Source organism: Hyperoodon ampullatus, assembly GCF_949752795.1.
Source record: "Hyperoodon ampullatus genome assembly, chromosome: 4".
Classification (NCBI taxonomy): domain Eukaryota; kingdom Metazoa; phylum Chordata; class Mammalia; order Artiodactyla; family Ziphiidae; genus Hyperoodon; species Hyperoodon ampullatus.
Window position 1 is genome coordinate 166,448,771 of NC_136917.1, and position 25,877 is coordinate 166,474,647.

General features: G+C 36.7%; 1 protein-coding gene across 4 annotated transcripts in view; it reads left to right on the forward strand.

Moving 5' to 3' along the window:
* Window positions 1-25,877, forward strand: part of CTNND2 (catenin delta 2) — a gene marked incomplete at both ends in the record, with an annotated part of 950,049 nt that overhangs the window by 487,559 nt on the left and 436,613 nt on the right. For 2 of the 4 annotated variants that reach the window (XM_079701889.1, XM_079701890.1), the window contains 3 exons: window positions 5,294-5,328; window positions 6,352-6,468; window positions 22,628-22,800. In XM_079701889.1, coding sequence (XP_079558015.1) covers window positions 5,294-5,328; window positions 6,352-6,468; window positions 22,628-22,800 — 325 coding nt within the window. Of the gene's footprint in view, window positions 1-5,293; window positions 5,329-6,351; window positions 6,469-22,627; window positions 22,801-25,877 lie in introns of those variants that run through there. The other 2 variants (XM_079701891.1, XM_079701892.1) reach the window with 1 other exon arrangement.

Here is a 25,877-nt window from a genome sequence, read left to right on the forward strand (position 1 = left end):
ATTCATACTACTCCTGGAGCCTGACCTCGGCTGTGCTTTCAGCTGCCTGACCTCTTCACTCTTGCACATTTTTCATGGTTGGTGTTTCAGCTTTCTTGTCAGTTTTGTGAGGTCCCAGAAGTCCTTCCAATAAATTTCCTTTTTGCTTAAAAACAAATTTTCTTTCCTAGCACTACCAGTCTTACATGTATATTATGTGTATGTTTAAAAGGTAAATGTTACTTATGATAGTTTTTGTTATAAATATACATATATTTTTTCCTCATAATAACTGAGTTCTGAAACTTATACAAAGTTATATTTAAATATAGACTAATCTAAATTACATGTACATTTTTATTAATTTTAATTCTTTAGAAACTATTTCTATTTAAAGAAATAGAATTTCAGTAGTGAAAGCAAACTTTATTTCCTGAAATTGAACATGCATGGAAGTTACAACAACCTCAGAAATGACTTTTATGTTATATTAAATTGAATGATATAATTGGGAGAAAGCCACGAGTAATTCCTAAACACCTGAAATAAGAGTGTGTGAGACATAGGCATAATTTGTGCTTATTGAATGAATAAAGAGTTTGCTTTTTATAAAAGCATCCATCCTAGAGTGGTCTTTAAGAAAAAGAATCAAATGCACAAAATATGCAGTTGTATAGAATCCCCTAACAGAGAGAGTAAAGTGTGCACTTAGAGGAAATAAAATCTAAACCCAGTTTCTCTTGGGACTTCTATTTTCTGTGATCAGTCATACTTTTAATGCATTTTAACTGTGCTAAAGAATCAGGAAACCATTTAAGTGATTAGTGCTCTTTGTCTGCTCAAAAGTAGGATGCTCATGCTTTGAGAGCGTAGTTTCATATTCAGTGTCAGTGATATTTTTTCAATTTTAATAAAAAATGTTCCTTCTTATTTCTGTTGCATGTACAATCAAAACACTTATGAAAGAGACAAACAAAAAGTAAATATTATTTAACAGTGTGTTGTGTAGTTCTGTATATGAAATCACCCATTATGGTGGATGAGTGGATAAATCTCAAAGGATGCATGAAAGTGGTGGCACCACCTTATTTGTGCTAGGGTGACCCAAAACATTGTCTTCCAGCTCTAAACTGTGGAAATGAAAGATGGAGAAGTAGAAAATTCCTTATGAACTCAAATAATGGCACATTTCTGTATTAGTCAGTGTGACATTTATTCTACCAAAACAAACAACCCTCCAACTTCAGAGTTTCAGCAAAACAGTGGTTTGTTTCTCACTTGTGTTGTGCCGTCGCTGGGTTGGCGGAAATCTTCCCTTCGCACGGTTACTCAGAGACCCACCTCAACTCAGGGCTTAACAAGGGAGTGCATGGAGATCGCGTACCTGCCCTTCTGTTCTTGGGGAAGGAGGTGGCACCTGCCCCCATCTACATGCAAGGGGGCAGGGAAGTGTGCTTTTTAATGTGCCTGAAAGGAGAGGAGAACAGGGCTTTGATGAGACATGGGAGAAGCTTCCAGTGACTTGGGCATTCTTATTGTTTCAAGTGGGAAGTAACAAGTGTGTTTCCCTCCATGATTTTTTTGTTGTTGTTGTTTTCATTGAATGGAGGATTCTTTAAATTCTGTGGTGCTTTACAATTTTCAAAAGTTTCAGACACATGATTTTATATAATTCCATAATAACCCTTTTTTTCCCTCTACTCCTTTCTTACCCCTCCCTTCTTCCCTCTCCCCACTGGTAATAACTAGTTTGTCCTCTACACCTGTGAATCTGCTTTTTCCCTGTTTTATTCTCTAGTTTGTTGGGGTTTTTTTTTTGTTGTTGTTGTTGTTTTTGGATTCCACCTATAAGTGATATTATACAGTATTTGTCTTTCTCCAGTATTTGTCTTTCTCTGTCTGACTTTTTTTTTCTTTTTTTGTGGTATGTGGGCCTCTCACCGCTGTGGCCTCTCCCATTGCGGAGCACAGGCTCCGGATGTGCAGGCTCAGCGGCCATGGCTCACGGGCCCAGCCGCTCCATGGCATGTGGGATCTTCCCAGACCGGGGCACGAGCCTGTGTCCCCTACATCAGCAGGCAGACTCTCAACCACTGTGCCACCAGGGAAGCCCTGTCTGACTTATTTCATTCAGCATAATGCCCTCTAAGTCCATCCATGTTGCTGCAAATGGCAAAATTTCCTTCTTCTGTATTGCTGAGTAGTATTCCATTATATATCATATCTTCTTTATCCATTCATCTGTTGATGGACACCTCGGTTGCTTCCATAGCTTGGCAATTGTAAACAATGCTACTATGAACATTGGAGTGCACTATCTTTTCAAAATAGTGGGGTGTTTTTTGGATATATACCCAGGAGTGGAATTGCTGGCTCATATGTAGTTCTGTTTCTAGTTTTTTGAGAAACCTTCATACTGTTTTCCACAGTGACTGCAGCAATTTACATCCTCACCAACAGTGTACAAGGGTTCCCTTTTTTCCACATCCTTGCCAACATCTATCATTAGTGTTCTTTTTGATGATAGCCATTCTGACAGGTGTGAGGTGATATCTCATTGCAGTTTTGATTTGCATTTCCCTGATGACTAGCAATATTGAGCATCTTTTCATGTGCCTGGTGGCCATCTGCATTTCCTCTTTGAAAAAAATGTCTATTCAGTTCTTCTGCCCATTTTTTAATTGGGTTATTTTTTTGATATTGAGTTGTATGAGCTATTTGTATATTTTGGAATTAAGCCCTTTTTGGTCATATCATTTGCAAATACCTTCTCCCATTCAGTAGGTTGTGTTGTCATTTTGTAGATGGTTTCCTTTGCTGTAGAAAAGCTTTTAAGTTTAATGAGGTCCCATTAGTTTACTTTTACTTTTGTTTCCTTTGCTTTAGGATATGGATCCAATAAAAAATATTGCTGAGATTTATGTCAAAGAGTGTTCTGCCTACGTTTTCCTCTATGAGTTTTATAGTATCTGGTCTTAATCCAGTTTGAGTTTATCTTTGTATATGAAGATAGAGAATGTTCTAATTTCATTCTTTTACATGTAGCTCTCCAGTTTTTCCAGCACCACATATTGAAGAGACTGTCTTCTCTCCATTGTATATTCTTGCCTCCTTTGTCATAGATTAATTGACCATAAGTGTGTGAGTTTATTTCTGGACTCTTTATTCTATTCCATTGATCTATGTGTCTGTTTTTGCACCAGTACCATACTCTTTTGATTACTAGAGCTTTATAGTATAGTCTGAAGACAGGAAGCCTGATTACTCCAGCTCTGTTCTATGACTTTTGGAGTTGGACAGATTAGTTTAACTCCCTGCTGAGTTCCATATGATGTGTGTGGTCAAGTTATTTAACATCAATAAGCCAGTTATTCCCCATCCACCAAAAGTCATTAGTGACTGTTGTGAATTAGCAGAGCCTTGGTATACAGTAAGTACTCAGCAAAGGACTGAACTGGTAAAAGGAATGTAGTAGCATAGAGATAGTAGTAAATCTTGAAGGATATAGCATGAGAACATTTTTATTGTATCAGAAAAATACTGTATTGTCTTCCTTGGGCTGCCATAACAAATTACTATAACTGAGTGGCTTAAAATATAAGACATTTTATTATCTCACAGTTTGGGAGTCCAGAAGTTCAAAATCAAGTTCTATCGACAGGGCTATGTCCCCTAAGAAGGCTAAAGGGGAGGAATTTTTCTTAACTCATCCATGTTCTGCTGGCTCCAGATATTCCTTGGCTTAAAGACGCATAACTCCAGTCTCTGTCTCTGCCTCTGACCTTCTCTTCTGCATCTTTCTCCTCTAAGGATTTTTTTTAAGGACACTTGTCATTGGATTTAGGATGATCTTATCTGAAGATCTTTAACTTAATTACATCTGTGAAAACCCTTTTCCAATAAGTAACCATTCACAATTTCTAGGGATTTAGTGTGGACATATCTTTTGTGGGGGAAGGGCACCATTCAACTCACTACAATTATGAAAGCATTTTCCACCCCTATATTAAATGCCACTTACTAAGTGAACATGCTTTGTAATTTTTAAAATATTAATTATAGGATTACATTTCTGTTTTAAGTGTTAAACTTTGCAGTTAGACCTTACTACTTTATCATGCTACATCTTTTTGAAGCAAGAAGTTGCATTGGACTGAATTTGTAATGTTATCATTTCATGTATCAATTGTCTATAGCTCTCATCATTGCAAAACCATTTTCCACTTTGCTAAAATGGATTGGCTGAGGAGAAAGATAGCCTTAAAAAGTCATATGTCTCTTAAGGGACTACTCTTATATTCATGTATATCAATCATGGCTATTCTGAATGCTGATTTATACCAGAGTTTCCTTTTCCCCTAGCAAATGTATTCAGAAGCCATCTCTAAGGTATAGATTAAAGTTCTAAAACCTACATGCTGTTGTGAAACTGATGAGCTATTCATAGAAGCTGCTTGATCAGAGTAAAAGATCTAGTGAAATAAGGGTAGAAAGTCATTCTCAAAATGATACCCGTGAGTAATTGGCATCTAGATTTCTCACAAATTATTGACATATTAAAAAAGGGTATGTTGGAACTATTTGCATATATAATGAAAGAACTGTTCATATTTAGAAATTTTAAATTTATTTATGTATTTTAATAAATCATTCAGAAAAAATTTATGTGCCTACATTGTTACAATCTGCACAGTGTCTTTGGCATATCATTTAGATGAGCAACCCCTTCTACCTGGGTCATTTTATAAGATGTACTTATAAAGTGAGAATTTGGGAACTGTATATTCAATTGGTGTAAAGTGTTATAACTTTTATATGACTTAATTTGAAATATAATAAACAGCTGAAAGGAACTCCTTATATGATATGTCTAGAAGAAGGTATAGATTTATTTTATCTCTTTATAATGAAAATGGAGAAAGTTATTTCTTTATTAGAATACCTTACAAAGTCTACATGAAACTATTCAGATTTGTATTTTAAAATGACTAAAGTTGAATAAAACTGCATGTATGTAGAAATTATTGTAAGGAATAAGTATGATATGTTGGGATTTGTAAAAAATGAGTTATTCTTCTGAAAATTACTGAACGATGTCAATTTATAACATGCTAATACCTGTGATTCAAAAGAGGTATACATCAAACATATTAAAGTTAAGATCATGTCAAAATGGGATCCCTTTTCTCAGTCAGAAATTAAAGGGAGTTCCATGGAGCCACCATTACTACCCTCATGTGCCTTTGTGACTTATAGTCTAGAGTTCTTTTGTTTCTAACCGATTCATTACACCTATGTATTCTCTCTTTTATAGTTCAGCAGAAGAGCAGTTTCACTGGCAATCACAAGGTAAAGTATAGCTTCTTTTTTTTATTGAAGTATAGTTGATTTACAGTTTTGTGTTAGTTTCTGGTGTACAGCAAAGTGATTCATACACACACACACACACACACACACACACACATATATATATATATATATATATATATATATATATATATATATTCTTTTTCATATTCCTTTCCATTATGGTTTATTATGAGATATTCAATACATTTCCCTGTGCTATACAGTAGGTCCTTGTTGTTTATCTATTTTACATAAAGTAGTTTGTATCTGCTAATCCCAAACTCCTAATTTATCCATCCCCTACCCCCTTTCCCCTTTGGTAACCATGAGTTTGTTTTCTATGTCTGTGAGTCTGTTTTCTATTTTGCAAATAAATTCATTTGTATCATATTTTAGGTTCCACACACAAGTGATATCATATGGTATTTGCCTTTCTCTCTTTGACTTACTTCACTTAGTATGATCATCTCTAGGTCCATCTATGTTGCTGCAAATGGCATTATTTCACTCTTTTTTTATGGCTGAGTAATATTCCATTGTATATACATATATATAATATATATATATATATATATATATATATATGCACCACATCTTCTTTATCGATTCTTCTGTTGATGGACATTTAGATTGAAAGTACAGCTTCTTGATGAGCATTTATATTTACTGCTACATATATCTCTATTGATTAATTTTCTTGTGAACTTTAGGAAGAGACTTATGAAAATGAATATGACAACACATGACACTAAAATTAGATGAAGCTGTTCTGATAGCTCAAGATTTCGTGGGAGTTAATTTCTTCCAATTCCCTAGGAACTTTATGTTCTTCATGTATACATAGACTTGGCTGGCCTTGGTTTTTAATGGTGGTTGACCAAGGGTTACAATGTGATATCTAATGAGAATTTCAAAAAGGTAATATCTTTGGTTAGGATATTTTTGATTATTAAATGACAGTCTTAAGCTTTAATATTGACATTACCATGTATTTGTTCATGTCTTTAAAATATTATATTTCAGATGGTCAAAAAGATATCGAAGATGAGCTCACAACAGGTCTTGAATTGGTGGACTCCTGTATTAGATCACTGCAGGAATCAGGAATACTTGACCCGCAAGACTATTCAACAAGTGAAAGTAAGTCAAATGACAGTTAAGCTTGAAGACAATTAAAATATAAGAGCATTATGCCATTAATATTATAGTATTATTATAATTTATATCATGAGTCATATATAATAGGACATCAAGATGTGTTTATACTTGTTTTATCCATTTCACTCCTCTCTCACCTACTTCCTTCCGACATTACCCCACACTAATTCACATTTGATTAGAAACTCTCTTAAGTCAGTAATTACACACTAATTCACATTTGATTAGAAACTCTCTTAAGTCAGTAATTATCATCTAGATTTCTCACCAATTATTGACATATTGGTGATCCTCACCAATTCTCTGATATCCTTTTTGGCATCTAGAGTAGCACATTGTATGAACTCATCATTTAGTTGTTTAATCAACACAGTGTCTGCTTTAAGGTTAACTATCAATGCTTTACTCATACAGATTATTGTTGATAAAGATCTTAAATGGTAGAGCAATTATATAACAAAATGGAAAAAAATGATGTAATATATGCAGTACTATTTAGTACCATGCTATAGTACTATGCAATAACTCCTTCTATTTCTATGTTTAGCTATCTTGAATAGCTATATTAATCTCAATAGAATATTTAAACATTTCTTTCTTTTACTTAGTTATATATTTTTCAACCAGAGTAGCTGAGGCTTTGAAATTAAAGTTCTATGAATTGAAATGAGCCTCATTTTAATAAATTATAAAATTCTCTTGACCTATTTTAATAAAATCCCACAAAAAGCTAAAAATTAAATCATTAAAATGTACATTACCCTGATAATTTCTACATGAGAAATCAGTGGAGCATTTTATTCCTTAATTTAAAAAAATAAATTTTCCTTGAATACCCATTAAGGTTTGCATATAAAAGAAAGATATAAGAGTAAGATAGCATAGTGATCTCAAAACCATTTAATTTATATATTAGTTCATTTCTCTATGATCTTTATAATACCACGACTCTTAGGGTAACATCATCATGAATATCCAGATTTATTTTAACCATATGCATCCCCTTAATAAAACTCCTAAAGTAAGATGCAAGATTTGTATTATACTTGTTCTCTATATTCTATATTTTAAAATGTAAGATTGTTACCTCTTTTTTCTCAAAGTCTATAAATATATTTCTTTTGTAGGGGTAGTTATAGTTAGAACTATATTTAATTAATATTTGAGGCACATGTACTCATTTTATTATAGAGTAAGGAAAGCAGAGATAAAATACTGTGTCTCGGGAGGATGATATTGGCTATCTTATTTTTTATAGAATAATAGAGAAATATATTTTATTATGATTTTAGGTGGGGGATAACGTTTTATTCATAGAAAGTACAGAAAAAAGAAGGAAGAAAAGAGTAAATTAAGAAGCACATTAAAATAGAAGTGATAAATCAAGTATATCAATCTAACACTATATGTAAGCACTGAATTATCTGAAAAGAATAATTCAAATTTGCAGTAAATGAAAATAAAATAGTGATGTTATGTTTAATATACACACTTATATTAATGAAATAAATGTTGAAATTAAAGGAATAGACAAAGTAGTGACAGCAAATACAATGAACACAAGGAGTGGGATTGGGAAGAACAATGTGAGGTGAAGTGGAATTTAATGCAGAAGCACTAAGCAGGGTCAAAAAGGAATTATCCAGTAAAAATAATTTAACTTATAATTATGTGGTAAAATCTGGTGAATATGTATGTGCCAAACAAAATAGCACCTGAATATTAAAAACTATTAAAAATGAAAGAAGGTGATGAAAAATATTGTGAACACTTTTTCTTTTAGTATTCAGAATCAGACTGAATACTAAAAGAGAAAGGCCACAGAAAGTTGGAATAAATAATTAACAAATCAATGCATTAAATAAATTAAAAACATTTTTTGAATAATAATAAACACTTGTTATATATGTCCAAGGAAAATTTATAAAAATTGATCAGCTGATGGACTGTAAAGACAATCCTAAAAATTAAAAAGCATAGGAAGACCACATTCTTTGATGATAATTCAGTAAAATTAAAAGTAAATAATAAAATGCTAAGCAATCATATAATCACATTAAAATTAAGAGACATACTTTTGGCCACTGTGAATCAAAACAGAAGCAAAGAGATAACTACATACTATTTACAAAGCAAATAGAATAGCAACATTTTATAATGAAAACATAAGTGTATGGTAAAAAATTGCACTCAGAGGAAATCATAATTTATTATGAAAAATAAAAGAAAAAGTAAAGTGTTGTGTATTCATTACTGGGACACCTTAAAAAGGGTTAAATAAACCAAAAGAAGCTAGGAAGATGGAAATACTAGAAGCAATGCAGAGATAAAGTAATATAAAAAGGAGTAGAAGAAGTAAATAAATGAATACTAAAAGAGATAAATCAATAAAATAATAGAAAGGATAAGTATATGAACTTAAAAAAAAACTTTAAGTCAACTAATAATCCTGAATTTCTGAATTGAGACACTCTGCTACACCCAGGAGAAGTAGAAAGAACTTTTAGTGTTCACTTTTTTATTTCTGCAGAATGTTTTCAAACACTATCTACAAAAGGTGTATCTTCATTATGGGAAATTTAAAAACTCCAGTAAGATTTTTTTGAAATATATTTGCTAACTGCTGAATTAGTTGGTGTTCAGAAATATTACTTAGTTTATGTTATTAGGTAGTGAATTATCTTTTTGAAAACTCCTAAGATTTTAGTTAGTTATTCTTTTTGCAAGGCCCTGCTTCCTTGTTTGAAGATAGGAAAAGAAACAAAGCAAAATAAAAAAACGAACAAACAGACAAAAAACACAGGTGATGAAAGTGCCACTTGAAAATTTTATACCAAAAGATCTGAACCACAGTGAAATGTGGAATATTCGTGTTCTTATGAAATGTTTGTTCTTAACATTTTCAGAGTCAGTTTGAGACTGAACGAACTGAATAAAGTTTAGGAAGTTAATTTAAAAATATTGAGTAGACAGCTATCATTTGGGGGATCAATTATTGCTAATTTTAAGTACTTAGACTATCATAAATTAATAATCCTAATTGCTGTTTGTATTTGCATCAGGGTCCAGATGGGAAATAGAGTCTACTCAAAAAAAGTTAAACTGAAGAGAATTTAATTAGGGGACGATTTACAAAGAAGTGAGCAAGATTCAGGGAGCAATCAATGCCTGCAGAGATACTCAGGGGGTAGCAACCGATGGAAACCCTTGCCACCCTTAGTCCCGAAGGAAAAATCGAGGGACTAGTGCCAGCAGAGTCAAGAGGCAAGGCTGGTGGGAACAGAGAAATAAATACCCTGGCCTCTCTCTCCTCTAACTCCTGATGCCCTTCTCGTGCCTCTCACTGGCCAAGTCCAATCATAAACCAAGTGCCAAGTGGACCTTGTGAAACAGTCTCTGAGGTGAGAAGGGTGGAGAATGAATATGTGGAACAAAGAGAATAATCAGCACAACCTTCTACTCAATACTAGAACAATATATGTGTTTATATTTATATAAACATAATGCATATAAGATGTAATGGCTCTTCGACATGTTTCATATAATTAGCACAAGCCCATGAGATTCTGCTCATCCCTTGTTTGTGTGATGATTCAATCAATGGACTCATTAACTAGAACAGACATGAAATAGCTGATGCTAAATTGGACCTGGCACGCTGCCCTTGAGAGCCAGTGTCTTAGTCCTAACCCGAAAGAGACTAAAACAACACGAAATACAGTCTAAAACCAGCTTGAAACATTACTACAATGTCAACCAGTCTCAGCCCCTAAGCACATAGTACAGAATTTGTTGTTTAAAAGCTTTTGTTATTTTTCTTTCCAAGATCTGATTAAAGTAAAAGTTGAATCTCAGTAAACCCATCTTCTTGACCCTAAGGCAAGCAATAACTCCTCTATTATACAGACTGTAGCGTCCTACATTTATCAGTGTTTTCCAACACTTCCCATTTTTTACAAAGTGCTATCATAAACAGTATGTAAATCATGTGTACAACCTCTGCCACCCACCACTATTTTGTGACTGCTGGCTGTGTAATTTCAGTTCTAATAAATACGTGTCATGGAGTCACCAGAATTGCTGCTGCTTTACTGGAAAAAAAAAAGTTATTGACAGAAGCTCAGGGCCATTAGCTTCTCATATAATATACAGCTTAACTTAAACTGCCATGGACCAAGTACCGTATTTAATCCATGCATCCTTGGAGATACAAAGTCAGAAATGAGGGTCATTATATCTCAGCCAAAAATTAATGAAAGTATTTGTCAGTCGAAATCAGAAAGAGAATGGACAGCTTGGGGTAAAAGGGCCTATATGTTTATAGAGATTGTTAATTTGTTTAATTATTATATTTTGAAGTAGCAAGTATTTTTCTATAGCAGCTGGACAAATTGAAATTCTACCATATCTTAGAAAATCCCAGCATTCAGTAGGAAGGAAATCTTAGGAACTTAAGATATTCTGAGTATTATGGCAAAGAAAGCAGTGTTATCTTATTGAGTTCTCAAATCAGAATATATTCAAGAAATCAAGAATCAATCATGTAAGTTACCATTCTGAGCAGGTAAAATCCAAATAGAATAATCATATGTAGTTTGACAGAAGGGAATATATTATTACTCTTGATTTACAGTCTGTCATTTTCATTTAATTACTGTGAATATAATTAATTCTATGTGGTGAGAAAATTGTTGAGAGATCAGGTTATTAAAATGCTATAAAATATTATCCCATATATTCTTATGTAATAATAACAAAGGTAAGAGACATCTTTGTGAAGTGAATATTTTCATAACTCCTGTCAACATGGCAACAAAGGATTCAGAAGTGGTTTAAGAGTATAAGATTTTTATAGTAATTAGAATAACCAAAATAATAACTATATACATAATGTGGCTCACAATATTGATAACCTGTTATGGTGGAAACCAGGTCCTTAGTTAGACCTGATGGGGTGGAGAGCCTCTGGGTAGGGGTTCAAGGAAGCCCATCCTGCCCTTGGAACCATAAGACCTGGATTCAAGTCCTACTGTTCCCCTCATCCCACCAGTGGTTGATGACTGTCACTTGGGCTCTGGAGACCCCAAGTCCTTTCCTGGACATGCATTTATTCAAGTTAGTTGAGTACATCCTTGAATTGTTCATTTCTTGTGAAATTACTTCATCATATGCCCTTTGGTCCAAATTTTTGAAATACAAACACGAGAGTCTCCTCTGCAGAAGTTTGTCATGGTTCAAGCCTGAAGTCGTCTGATGCTACATGTGTCCTTTTGTTTCCTTTCCAAATTCTCGCACACCCACCTCCTCCACTACTTTTGGCGTTATAGAGCCAATGGGAAGTTAGCAGTGAAAGGTGTGAGCAAAAGGTGAGAGAAATCACCCAGGTAGCCCACAGGCTGTAGTGATATCCTCCAGGGAGCTATCATTATCTTTCCCTCCAGATTTTATCTCCACCTGTTTTTCAGCTAATGTTCACTTCTTTCTTTTAAATTTCCTTCTTTCACATGGACATTTAAGAAGCATGCTATACCTTCTCCAAAGAGGTCACCAGCTCAGAGGCAGACCTCGGAATTGAGGCCTTGTCTCGTTCTTGTGGCTTCAGCTTCCACCACTGATGTGCAAAGACGTAAAATACCAAGTGCTTCTTATCCATTCCCTAAGCAAGAGAAAACAATGCAAATTTCTCACTGAAAACATCATTCTCATCTGTGTTATCTGGGTCTCCTGGAATCAAGCACGGAGTTTAGAGCCTGGGGAAATTTTTAATGAAAATATAATTGGGTTTTGAAATTGTCAAGGCACTCTAGGTGCACAACACACAAACATGAGGGTCAGATGAAAGCTGGTGGAAGTGAGGAAAAGTAAAGAGGCAGAAAGCTCTGGTTAGAAAGTCAGATTAAGCAGACTTTTCCCCGGGGCACAGTGGAGGGAAGGGTCTCCTGGTAATACCTTATGGAGATGTCATATAGGATTCCCCCAGAATTTAAAATATTAAAACTGCCACTGATCAAACAATAAGTCACTTCAACAGCAACAGATAAAATCAAATCTTAACATACTGGCTTTTTATTGTATCACTATAGGCACAGGTAGGTGTTACATTCTTTTTTTAAATGTCTATATTAAGCACTTATTAACAGTAGAACAGAGAATCTCTGCCCTTGTGGCATTTCCATTCTAGGCAAAAAAGGCTGAAGTCAAGCACTCTAAATACTATAAAGTCAGGTAGGTAGTTGCCTCCAGCAATGACAAAGCCAGTGGGGGGTAGAGTAGGGCAGTGGTTCCCAGAGTGCACTTGGGATTCCTGGGGGTCCTTGAGAACCTTTCAAGGGGGGCTGCAAAGGCACCCATTTTCACAGTAATCCCATGATGCTCTTTGCCTTTCCATGCTCATTCTCGGACAATGAGAGAGAGAGTGAGAATGAGAGTCACATAGAGAACAGACTTGTGGTTGCCAAGGTGGGGGGGGGCGGTGGGAGAGGGATGGATGGGAGTTTGGGGTTAGCAGATGCAAACTATTATATATATAGGATGGATAAACAACAGGGTCCTACTGTGTAGCACAGGGAACTGTATTCATTATCCTGTGAGAAACCATAATGGAAAAGAATATGAAAAAGAATGTATATATATGTATAAATGAATCACTTTGCTGTAAAGCAGAAATTAATACAACAGTGTAAATCAACTATACTTCAATAAAATAAACAACAACAAAAATAGAATGAGAATCACACATGATGAGTGTTCAGTGAAGCTTCCTGGATGCTACGTGGCACTTGATAGCATCATCGCTCTGACGGCTCATGGAAAGTGTGTGACGCAGCCTTCTCTTTTAAACACTTCCCAGTTTTAGTATCGTAAATAGTATTCTATGTGACTCGTGGTAAATTAAAGCCCTTTGGAGCATGTGGGGTCTTAGTTCCCCAACCAGGGATTGAACCTGTACCCCCTGCAGTGGAAGAGCCATCTTAACCACTGGACCGCCAGGGAAGTCCCAAAACTACTCTAGTTTTGAGAGAATGATCAAGGGGCCAGGAAGTCATCCTTTGTGAGAAGATACTTGATCAGGGACCTGAATAAATGTGTGAGCAAACCATGCAGGCATCTAGGGAGAAGTCTGTGATTTGTAGCAAATCAAAAACTGGTTCTTTAAGCTAGTGTAATTCCATAAATACATTGTAATGTTTTCAGAATTTGGCTTTTAAATTTTGTTTTCTCCTATACTGATTTGTATTAATTTTCTATTTCTTTTTGCAGTTATTAATAGTGAGAAATATGAATCTATTATCTTTAGACTGTTAATTTATAAAGAAATATATGTAATGCTTTTCCTCATTTTGTGCTACATTAATTTTTTTTAAATAGTAAATAATCCAAAGACAAAACTGTTCAAGGAAATAGTTGGGGACTAGAGCAAGCTATAAAAATACCATTCTATGAATATAACATTATGTAAAAATCCCATGCACAGTAAAATTCTTGAGCTGTACATTTTAAACCAAAGTTTTATATTTGAAGTTTATTTTTTGTGATAAATGTCATTTTGCTTATTTCCCTTCATTGTATACAGATGTAAAGAAACTAAGTTATTGTATTTAGTGTGAAAGCTTTACCCATCTTTGGTTATTTCACATACAGTAGTCAAACTTGAAAAAGCAGACTAGTTAGGCCAGTAGCATTGATTGAATCTAAATCAGTTTAAAAACTGAATGAGTACTTCTGTATTCTTGGGACCATTAAAGTTCTCACTTTTAGTAAAGCATTATACATTGAAAGGAGCTGACCAGATGAAACTGATATTCTGAAGAAAGAGACTTAGAAATCAAGTTTAAGAACACATCTGCCTATAGAACAACCACATCAGCCCTGAGATTTCTTACATAAATGGGCCACTCAAGCTTTTGCCTTCAGTTAATTTTAGGGATGGTAGATTTTAGGTTAGTGAAACTCCTACCTGTGATCTTTTCAAGTTACTAGTGAAGATCAGGAGAAAACAACTAGTTTATCACTTCTAACTACCTCTTGTTCCAAGTGGGTTTGTAAATTGGCAAGTTCATCCAAAGCCCATAAAGAAGAAACTGCTGCTATGAATGAAACTGATTAATAGTGCAATTTAAGCAAAAGTCAGTACTTTTACGCTGTAGAGTTATGACTAAAGATATGATATGACTAAAGTGCTTTAAGCTTGATTTAAATCAGTTCAATCACCTTACAAATAATTGACAATTTTTCTCATTGATTTTAGAATTTATAATAGCCCTTTTGTGTGTGTATATATATACACACACGTATATATATATATATATATATAATTTCCACTAGCTATTTCCTTTCTTCTTACTCAACATTTTCCACTAAAAGATTTCCCCTTTCTTTTTATGTGTTGCTGCTCTAAGATTTTATTCTCATTTAAAATAAAATAATACTTAACCTTCAAATTATTCTTAGCCTTCCACAAAGATTGGATAACAAGAGGGTGGAAATGAATGCAAATTCTCTGACGGTTATCGATGTGTGTGAATATTATTGACTTTATTTTTCATGGTCTACGTAAAGATAAGATTTTATATTATTTTGAGTCAGTTTAACCTAAGAGTAAGTAAAGAATGTTTCTAAACTTCCTGACAAACGGAAATCTAAACAAAGCTGCCTTTGTCACTTATTCAATCCTGAATTTGTCTGTCTCAACGTGTGTTTATTATTCTTGATTATCCTGAATTAACAACCTAACAAAACATTAATTGAGCGCCTATGTGAGACATTGCCTAGATCTCATAACTGTTTATTTCAGTGCATTCTTGTCAATAACTCTTTTGATGGTAAAATAATCCCTCGGAATTAAATTGATATCTTAGTTACCACTTAAAGACCTTGTCTTGTTCTGGAGGCTTCAGCTTCCACCACTGATGACTTGGATAATTACATCTCTGTCCTAAAATTTCACTAACATATAACCAAGCTTTGATCTTGGAAATGTTTTAAGATCTAGAAAGAGAGTCAGGTCTGTTAGAGCCAGTGTTAAAATCAAGCCCAGACTCCCTTTCTAACTATGTGAACTCCCACCATCTCCAACAATTCTGTAATTTTAAGATTAAGCCTGTCCTTCCCCAAAACACGGGGTCCCCAACATATGTCTCTTGCTAATCCTTCCCTTGGAATGACATGTGAGGGGAGTTTTTGCTTTTTTCACACTCCTTTAGTGAATATTTGCTGAGTTCTGGGACAGATGTTCAACTGAAGCAGACCAGAATTAGCAACTGCCAATAAATCACCTTAAAACTTGTAGAAACAGAAGGTGTGCACCTGACCCTAAGAGTTCTGTCTTGTCTGCTCGGCTTTCTAGAAGGACTTACTCTGCACTGTGGGAATCTCCCCAGCACCCAGTGCAGTGTCAGCGAGATCCTGCTAGAGATCAGCTGAAGAGTTGCCAGTCATTTCAGCTGTCTTTCCCTTCCTGTCTACTTAGTCCCCAAATACCGATGAGCTTTTTAAAAAGGATGCCTCTTAAATGTGCACTTTCTCTTCCTCCCTACCGTGGCCACTATCGCAGTTCATGTTTCCTCCATTATTACTGGTTTCCTTTCTCTGCACTCCAGGAAATCTCTGGCCTCTAGTGTCTCCAAGTATCCAATCCCAGAGTCCTGCTCCTTTCACATAAATGTTCAGACTCCCTGTTTTTATCCTATTACTCTCCTTCTGTGTAATACTGTACACATATCTCTTGAAATTTCTCAGAGTCTGGTCTATGCAGAGTGTTAAGGTAGCATGAAGGGGGTAGGGTTAATTTCCCTGGGGCAATCAGGCATCAGGGCAGGCTGCATGAAGGAGGTGACATTTAAACAACACTTGAAGTTTGAGAATGTTTTGAGGTTGATAAAGACGGGAATTTCAGGCTAAGAGAGAACTTTCTCTTCCCCATCTCTTGACTCTGACACTAGGTTTTATTTGGTTTGGTTTTAATTTCAAGCCATTTTAATGATCTATGCCTTGTATGTCTCCTTTGCAGAATGAAAGCTCACAGGCTGTTGAAAGAAAACACTGATATATGGGACAGTACTATAATAAGGTTTTCAGGACAAATTCCAATCAGGGTTTTATTCTCAGATCATGTGGCTCAGTAATTAGATAATTAGATAATAATACTAATAACTGACATTTGTGTAGCAGTTTATATTTTTCCAAGCACTTTCACATCCATTATCTCATTAGGTACTCAAATTTGTAGATATTAAAATTTTAGAGAACAAATAATGAAGCGTGGAAAGAACGCACACTCTGAAACCAGACTGCCTTGCTTGCACTAGGCATCAGTGTGTGTGGTCTCAGTCACTGGGACCTTAAGCTCTGCCATCATAAAGGGGGATAACAGCACGTTTATTGGGATCTTGTTAAGCTTCCAGGGGTTAATAGATGTAAACTGCTCAGGACAGTTCCTGGAACTTAGCACTCAGGAAATGTGAGCAGGTATTGATATCCTCATCATCATTTTCATCATCATCATCTTCTTCCTCTTCTTCTTCTTCATCCTCATCTTCTTCATCCTCCTCCTCCTAATCATCATCTTCTTCTTCATCATCATCATCATCTTCTTCTTCTTCTTCTTCTTCTTCTTCATCCTCATCTTCATCTTCATCATCATCATCTTCTTCTTCTTCTTCCTCCTCCTCCTCCTCCTCATCATCATCATCGGCATCATCTATGCTTTCATAAACATGGAAATGGACTAGAGTCCACCAGGTCTGCTGAGTTCCAGTCCTGGATTTTTTTCCAACACACACCTGCTCCAACTGGCATGATTGTGACCCAAATAATGACTTGGGAATGCCACTTTGTACACCTCTGGCCTTTTCTTTGTTATTGCAAAGTATGTAATTTAATTAAGGTTTACAGTTTTCTGGGACCAATATTTAGCTAAAGGAGACTAGAATAAGCAATTCCAAATGAAGTCTTTTTTAAATCCGTGTAAAGATAATGAGTGCACATAATCAGGAAAACTCTAAACTATCTAGTTAATTTAAGGAGAAACTGACTATATGTTTTAGTATATGTTAATACAACCTATAAGTGGGTCTGAATTTTTATGCAAGAAATGAACACTTCAGCCTTTCCATCTGCTGAGGTTGACTTCTGCCCCACTCTTGGAGGACAGCAGACTTCCTCCAGCCAACACGTGGAATCTCTAAGGAGAGGTTTTTTGGGGAAGCAGTACCACAATCTGAGGCATGAAGATCTCTCCTGCAAATAAACTGATGAAAGAATTTTTCAACCTTAAAATGTTGATGTGTGTATATGACTTCAATATGCTTTGATGTTAACCAACCACAGCTCCCAGAGCTGAAGGTGGAAGACAAGAACAGGGTCTCATCTTCATTTTATGGAGTGTACGACACTGGCTGACCACTTAACTTCTCCACACCCCTGTTTACACTTCTCAGAATAATGACAAAGATACAAGGGCATTTTTTTCCACCGGTTGCTAGGTGGTCTTTAGTCAGTTCATATATTGATATTTGAAGACATATTAAGATATTGGTATGACACTAAGATGCTCTCCTAGGATCAATGGCGGGTCCCATGTCCCTCAACTCTGTAGTTCCTTTGGAATTTCTCCCCTCCGTCCATTTGGAACTAGTGTGTCTTTTTTTTTTTTTTGTCCGCACCATGCAGAGTGTGGGATCTTAATTCCCCGACCAGGGATCGAACCAGTGCCCCCTGCCTTGGAAGCGTGGAGTCTTTAACCACTGGACCACCAGGGAAGTCCCTGAACTAGTGTGTCTTGAGCAGATGAGGGGCACATACTCTTTTGACTTTTATCAATTCATCAGTAAGCAGTTTCCCCTCTCCTTCCTAGCCCCTAGGGCTGAGATATTTTGAATAGGACCCCTGGGCTTATCTTTGAGGACTGTCCCAAGATGGAGAAGGTCCAAAAAGGTCAAAGAAGTCACCTGTGACCTCTTAGGTCAATGTCCTGGAAGCATACGTGCGAGAGGGTGCCTTCTGCTTTAGGTGACCTAATAGGACATAGTGATCGCCTGTTGCTCATAGTTGAAGTTTCTTCTGGAGCAATTAATTACACTAAAGGCAGGGCTTCCCTAGTGGCGCAGTGGTTGAGAGTCCACCTGCCAATGCAGGGAACACGGGTTCGTGCCCCGGTCCGGGAAGATCCCACATGCTGCCGAGCGGCTGGGCCCATGAGCCATGGCCGCTGAGCCTGCGCATCTGGAGCCTGTGCTTCTCAACGGGAGAGGCCACAACAGTGAGAGGCCCGCGTACCGCAAAAAAAAAAAAAAAAAAAAAAATTACACTAAAGGCAACATTCCATTTCCCTAGGTGGAATTTTAAATCCCAGTCTCTTCCTGTCCCCACCGAGCATCCCAAGAAATCCTCTCACATTGTCCCCGTCCCCCAGTGGTGGATATACTTCATGACCTCAGCAATACAGCCTAATTTTACCTCTAGCCCAAACAAGACTTGATGGAAAGTCCTAAATTCTTGAGAAAAAAGAAATAATAATAATAATCATTTAAAGCCCAAAACTATAAATGTTTTTAAAATCTCTGGAGAATTGTACTTTCTACCCCAATGCACAGTAATGTTAATAAAGCTAATCAAGAGTTAGTTACATGTAAATTTTACTTTTATTATAAACTAATTAAGAATTGTCCTGTAATTTTAACCTTTTTCATATTCTTGTATATCTGTCCTCTCTAAAATTGGAGTGAATAATGGCTATTCATTTGAAACCTAGTAAGCAATGGGAAAATCATTCTAAAATGCATGTGGTGTTTTGGCTATTGTTCTGACTGCTTTGTCCTTGCCAGGTGCTATGTCAGGGTTGTAATATTATGATATATTGCTTATTGTCACAATTACCTTTGTCAAAGTACATCTTGGTTCTGTGCTTGACATGTGTGAACAAAGTAATGAGACAGAGAATCTTGGTTTGTTTTCATGGAGTATTGATCAAATACACGACTGATTCTATAAAAGATGCACAGATTTGATTATTTCATGTTGCATATTTCAGGAGCACATAAATCATATTTTTGATTGAAATTGCTTCAAAATGGGACTGTCTATTTGTAGTTAGGTGGATGGACCTAGAGACTGTCATACAGAGTGAAGTAAGTCAGAAAGAGAAAGACAAATACTGTATGCTAACACATATATATGGAATCAAAAGAAAAATGGTTCTGAAAAACATAGGGGCAGGACAGGAATAAAGACGTAGACATAGAGAATGGAGTTGAGGATATGGGGAGGGGGAAGGGTAAGCTGGGATGAAGTGAGAGTAGCATGGGCATATATATATACACTACCAAATGTGAAATAGATAGCTAGTGGGAAGCAGCCGCATAGCACAGGGAGATCAGCTTGGTGCTTTGTCACAACCTAGAGGGGTGGGATAGGGAGGGTGGGAGGGAGATGCAAGAGGGAGGAGATATGGAGATATATGTATATTTATAGCTGATTCACTTTGTTACAAATCAGAAACTAACACACCATTGTAAAGCAATTTTACTCCAATAAAGATGTTAAAAAAAAAACAAAAATGGGACTCTCAAGTGCCACCTTTAGATCCTGCCTGGAGAGCATATGTAGGTTTCTAGAGACTATTTTATGAATCTATTCAGAATTGACCACTTTGACTTGCTAGCTACATATGCAAGTTCATCAGAGCAAAGTCACATCATCTCTTTAAAAAAGCAAATAACCAGGACATGCAATGTTTTTGCTTTATAGATTGTTAAATTATTTATATGACACTAAAGATTTTTTTTCCATTTTATTGACATCTCCAAAAGTCTTTGCACTATTGTATCTGTTTCAACTTTCATTACCCTGGAGATGCATTATCGTGGAGGAGGGGACATGGCCAGTGCAAGCCACTGTGTCAGGGTGGACTGTCCTGAAAGAAATAGCCAAAGAAGTCTCAGTGGGAAGCTGTCCATTGGTAGGTAGAATGCTGACCACTAACCTTAAAGGCCCTCTCTTATTCTGCCGTGACTCCCTCCCCTCCATTGAGCTGTGACCTTCAGGAGGGTAGGGACCAGGGGGAAAGCCCTTGGCTACAGTTCATCACTGTCGTCCCAGTACCTACCTCATCCTCCTCCACTTTGCAATCAGTTCCCATCTGCCTGTGTCCCATCATTGGTCCCTCTTCCCTTCCAGAGGCTGTCCCACATCTCAGCCTGCCCATGGCCTGGGCATCAGAGACCACCCCTTGACTCTGTCTCCATGCCTGACAGCTTTAACAGCAGCAGTGGGGAAAATCTGTTCTTGGCATCCAGAATGAAACTCTGAATGCACTCCCCATAGATGCATTATATTCTGGTGATTAGCCCTATTATACCATTAGTGTGGATTAAATGATTTTTTGCAAGCTATCGCAAACTTCACCATCTGGTATATACTATTTTCTTGGGACTCTGTTTTCTAAATTGCAAGAAAAAAGATTACAACCGTACTTTTGTAATGCCCTTCATGATGAAATTGGGACTGGATGGGAATGGTTTTATTTCCTTGCTTGACTTTTTTTCCAGAAACCGTATAGATTCTGAAATACCAAGTCTTATCTGTTTTAGCTAATTGACTTATTATCCAATATCTGATGATGAAAAACTATTTTTGCATTGTTTAGACGTTCCATCAGGGAATTAGAGGGAAGGGTAAGGTCTTGAAGGCAAAGATTATGTGAACCTATGCTTATTAAGAGAAGACATATTATGTTCCCGCAAAAAAAAATGGCCTATGTCATGTCAAATCTGCAATCTCATTTGAAATAAAAAGCCATGTTCTGTCCTTAGAAAGAAAGAAGTAAGGAACTTGAAGTTTGTTTACACTTATTAAAAATTATACTATTGTCTAAAACAGCCAAGGAGGCAGATTAAAGATGGGATAATGATTATACCATAATCCATGTGTATATAATTACCCTCCGTCAAAAAAGAAGTGACTTTGTACTATGGTTAAGATAACATGAGGGCTTCCCTGGTGATGCAGTGGTTGAGAGTCCACCTGCCGATGCAGGGGACGCGGGTTCGTGCCCCGGTCCGGGAAGATCCCACATGCCGCGGAGCGGCTGGGCCCGTGAGCCATGGCCGCTAAGCCTGTGCGTCCGGAGCCTGTGCTCCGCAATGGAAGAGGCCACAACAGTGAGAGGCCCGCGTACCGAAAAAAAAAAGAAAAAAAAAAGATAACATGAGAAAACTTGTGATGCCACATCCTCCCTCCCCCACCCAACTCACTCCACTTATCCCAGTCCCCTCTCAAACACACACAGTAGAAAATAGGAGTATACTTACACTCTTCTATACTTCTTTTCATTCCCAAAGTGAGTATGAAATTTGATTAAAGAAAATTTGCTTACAAAGGAAATGGGCAAACTGTGGCAAAGATCCCATCTAAAAAGAAAGTAAGAAAATAAACCACATTTTCTCATACAAAGTATGATTAAATAATGAGGCCAAGGACTCCTTTCTCCACCACTTGTAGTATCAGCCAGGTTAGCAGCACCGATTTAAACACTGTATCTCCTCTTTGTTCTCCTACTGTGCATTGCTGTGATGGCAAAGGTAACTAGCCATCAGAGATCATGTGAGATCAGGGTGAATTCTACATTGTATGAGAGCCATTAATATTTTACACACTGTCTACCCTTCAGGCATTGAGGTATTACATCACTATTTATACAATAGAATGTGTTACTGATTGGAAGGTTTTGAGTGTTTTAGCATCCTGATAATTAAGTAGGAGATATAATTACATAAACGCAATTAACACGTATCAATAGGTAGACCTTTCAGTTATTTCAAATGTTTCTGATATTGTCTGATATAAAAACAACTGCTTGATTAACTAATTTGTCTTGTTAGAAATGTCTTTATGTAGGTCAGGATGAGATCATTTGAAAAAAAATCCACTCTTTGGAGAACTTTTAAACCAACAAAAGAAAAAAAAAAATCCCACTTAAGACCTGGAGTCGAATTATACAGTCATTTTGGTTCTCAGAATTCAAAGCATAGGTGGCTGGAATCATGTGCGTGTTATAATTCTAGGCTACTCTTCAATAAATAATACATGTCATTTCTGCTTCACTGAAGCTGTCACTTACTGCTCTAAATGACTTTCAATGCAGGGCCCAGCCTGCTCTCCCAGAGTGCACTCCAGCTCAATTCCAAACCTGAAGGGTCCTTCCAGTATCCAGCCAGCTACCATAGCAACCAGACCTTGGCCCTGGGTGAGACAGCCCCGTCGCAGCTCCCTGCCCGCAGCGCACAAGCCCGAGGTGCAGGCCAGAGTTTCAGCCAGGTACGTGCTGGGATGGGGCCCTCTGCTGTGTTGGACTTCGGGCTCCAAGGAGCCAGGCAGGAAGCAGCATTGTCAGATGGCTATGGTGTCCCCTCCTGCCTTTTTTACGAGTGCTTTACAACTTTGGAAAGATGCCCTCTGTGCTGTGAGTGAAGGAAATGAATAATACGATAAGATTATAGAGTAACTCGGAATTATAAGCATATCTTCTGCAGGAATGTCTGTGAATTGCTCGTGTTCTATCTGCTTTATATATACTTACCTATGTAAATATGCAAATGTGTGCCTAGTTCCTGTTTCCATGTTGATATGTGATATAAATATGACATATATCCTGAGTTTGTAAGGGCACCTGGAACACATTTTCTCTCCGTAAAAAAAAAAAAAGCATGAAATTACTCTTTGGGGTTTAGCGTATAAAGGAACACAGTATAAATGCATCAACACATATACAGAACTGTTCTGAAGATAATTGTGATTAGGGTAGGAATAGTTACACTTTGTCAAGTTTGATTTTGAAATGTGCCCTTAGTTGTTTCTTTAAGATACGTACTTGTTCTTATAGTTTCAATGTACACATTTATTAGCTGCAGTTAAAATCAGCTCTTGGTAAAAAGTGGCTACCAACCTCAATTTTTTTTCAAAAACATGTAAATGTTGTAATGTGTGTGTTGTGTGTGTGTGTGTGTACCACTTAATACTTCAGTGTTGATAATTTTGGGGTGCAGGCTGTATTCAATCAACCCTCAGAATTAATCTATTGGAGGCCTATCTTGTTTTAAGCTATTTTATACTTATTTTCAGTATAAAAGGGCCAGAGACCTTTTAATCTCTGTGCATTCATTCCTGGAATGAAGAACCCACAACCCCAAAAGCACTCCTTAAACTGAAGAGCTTAATTTCATCCTTTCTGCATTTATTGGGCAGTGCCTCTAAGCCAGAAACACTTCCCCAGGCCCACTACCTACCCCAGGCTACTGTAACAACAAAACTCATCTCTGTCACCAAGTTATGGTTATTATGCATCCATATGTCTTTCCAACTAAACTAAAAGCTACCTGAGGGCAGGGCCATTTTCATCTTTTATCACTAGCCCCTACCATTCACATGGCCCCCAAGAAATGTCTGCAGACAGAGAGGAGACCGGGAGAGTTAGAATGGCATCATGCATTCCCTGGTGGTGCAGTGGTTGAGAGTCCGCCTGCCAATGCAGGGGACATGGGTTCAAGTTCTGGTCTGGGAAGATCCCACATGCCTCAGAGCGGCTAAGCCCGTGAGCCACAACTACTGAGCGTGCTCTCCAGAGCCCGCGAGCCACAACTACTGAGCCCTCATGCCACAACTACTGAGTCCGTGTGCCTAGAGCCTGTGCTCCGCAACAAGAGAAGCCACCGCAATGAGAAGCCTGCGCACCGCAACCAAGGGTGGCCCAGGCTTGGCGCAGCTAGAGAAAGCCCACGTGCAGCAACAAAGACCCAACTCAGCCAAAAATAAATACATTTATTTTTTTTTAAATGGCGTCGTACGGTCGTCGTGAGATGCTTTTCATAGGTGATATAAACATAAATGAAGCATAAGCTGAAAAGTCTCAGTGCATGTCAACTATTAAAGTTAAATGATGGTCCCACCTATCTATTAAAAACTTGATTGTCTTTTTCAGGTAAAACCCTGATCCATCAGTGGCTTTGTAACTTTTACCTTCTTGTGATGCCAAGGTTATGTGAATAAAAGGGGATGGTAAATAAAACATCCCACTGAGATGGACCCATCCCCCCGTGGTGGTCTAGTGCATGACCTGGTTCAGAGGGTGCGCCCACTTTAGATGGAGAACTGGAGGTGTATGGTGCTTGGGAAGGGAAGGACCTTGAAGTCACTGAGTCCAGGTCCACGCACACAGACTAGCCCTGGAGTTGTGCTATTTCCCAGCTCCTGGATCACTGCTCTTTCAAAGCACTGGTCTCTTCTACCTCCCTTACAGAAATGTTTTAGGACACAAGAGGGAATGTGTAAAAAAAGTGTTTTTTAATTAATTAGAAAAAATTATTTGATATACGTGCATTTATCATATACACAAAATAGTCCTTATTATTTGCTTACGTAAGAACATTATATAATGTTTGAAATACTGAATGATGTTATTAGCATAGCAAACGTTATTAGATTTTTAAAATCTCATTTTGTTTTATTAAAAGATGAAATGGAAGCTATAGGATATTTTTTCTCTAGGTATAGTTTTTGTTTTTGTTTTTTTTTCTCTCAGAAGCATCCCATTCTGGAAAGGAACTATTTTTCATCTTCCCATCTATACTGACTCTCTTTGACAGTGATACAGTGATCATGGTGGAATATATGTAATTTTGAATCCTTTGGAAGCAAACAAGTGGATTACAGCCCTTTTTTTACCCTTCTATCTGTCCACACTTCTAGGTCCAAGGGGCCAGAAATATTCAGAAATAAGGAATATTGTATACTCAAATTAACCTATGGAAGGTATGAATTTAGTTTTTACCAGTTTTCTAGAACTTCTAAGACATGTAACTAGTAAAACAATAAAGTTCTGCCTTTCTTTTATTTTTATCTTGAACTCATTTAATACTCATCCTTGGCTTTTCCTCATAAATATCTAAGACCCCTATAATTTGAGTTGAAAACATTAAGTCAAATGAAAAAAGAAAATCAGATTTCCCATAGCTGAGCATCATGGAAAATGGAACTATCAGTATCAAAATAAAAAAATCAGTTAATTATCAACTTGATTTGTGAGCACCTTATAAGCTCAATTCACACATAGGACTAACTGTTAAATCAAAGCTTTCTTATTTATAAAATTTTATAAAATTAATCGTTACCATTTATTGAGGCCTGGAAGTAATCTGTTTTACATACATTCTCTTATTTAATCCCCACAACAGGGCTGTACTAACATTTACATTTTAAAGACGCAAAAACTAAAACTCAACACATTTAGAGAAGTTGTACCATTTTAAGGCAGCAGTAGTAAGAATGGGGACAGCTTTTTGACTGAATTGAAGTCTAATCATTTCGAAAGAGTGTTTCGTAGTTTTCCTTTTATAGGT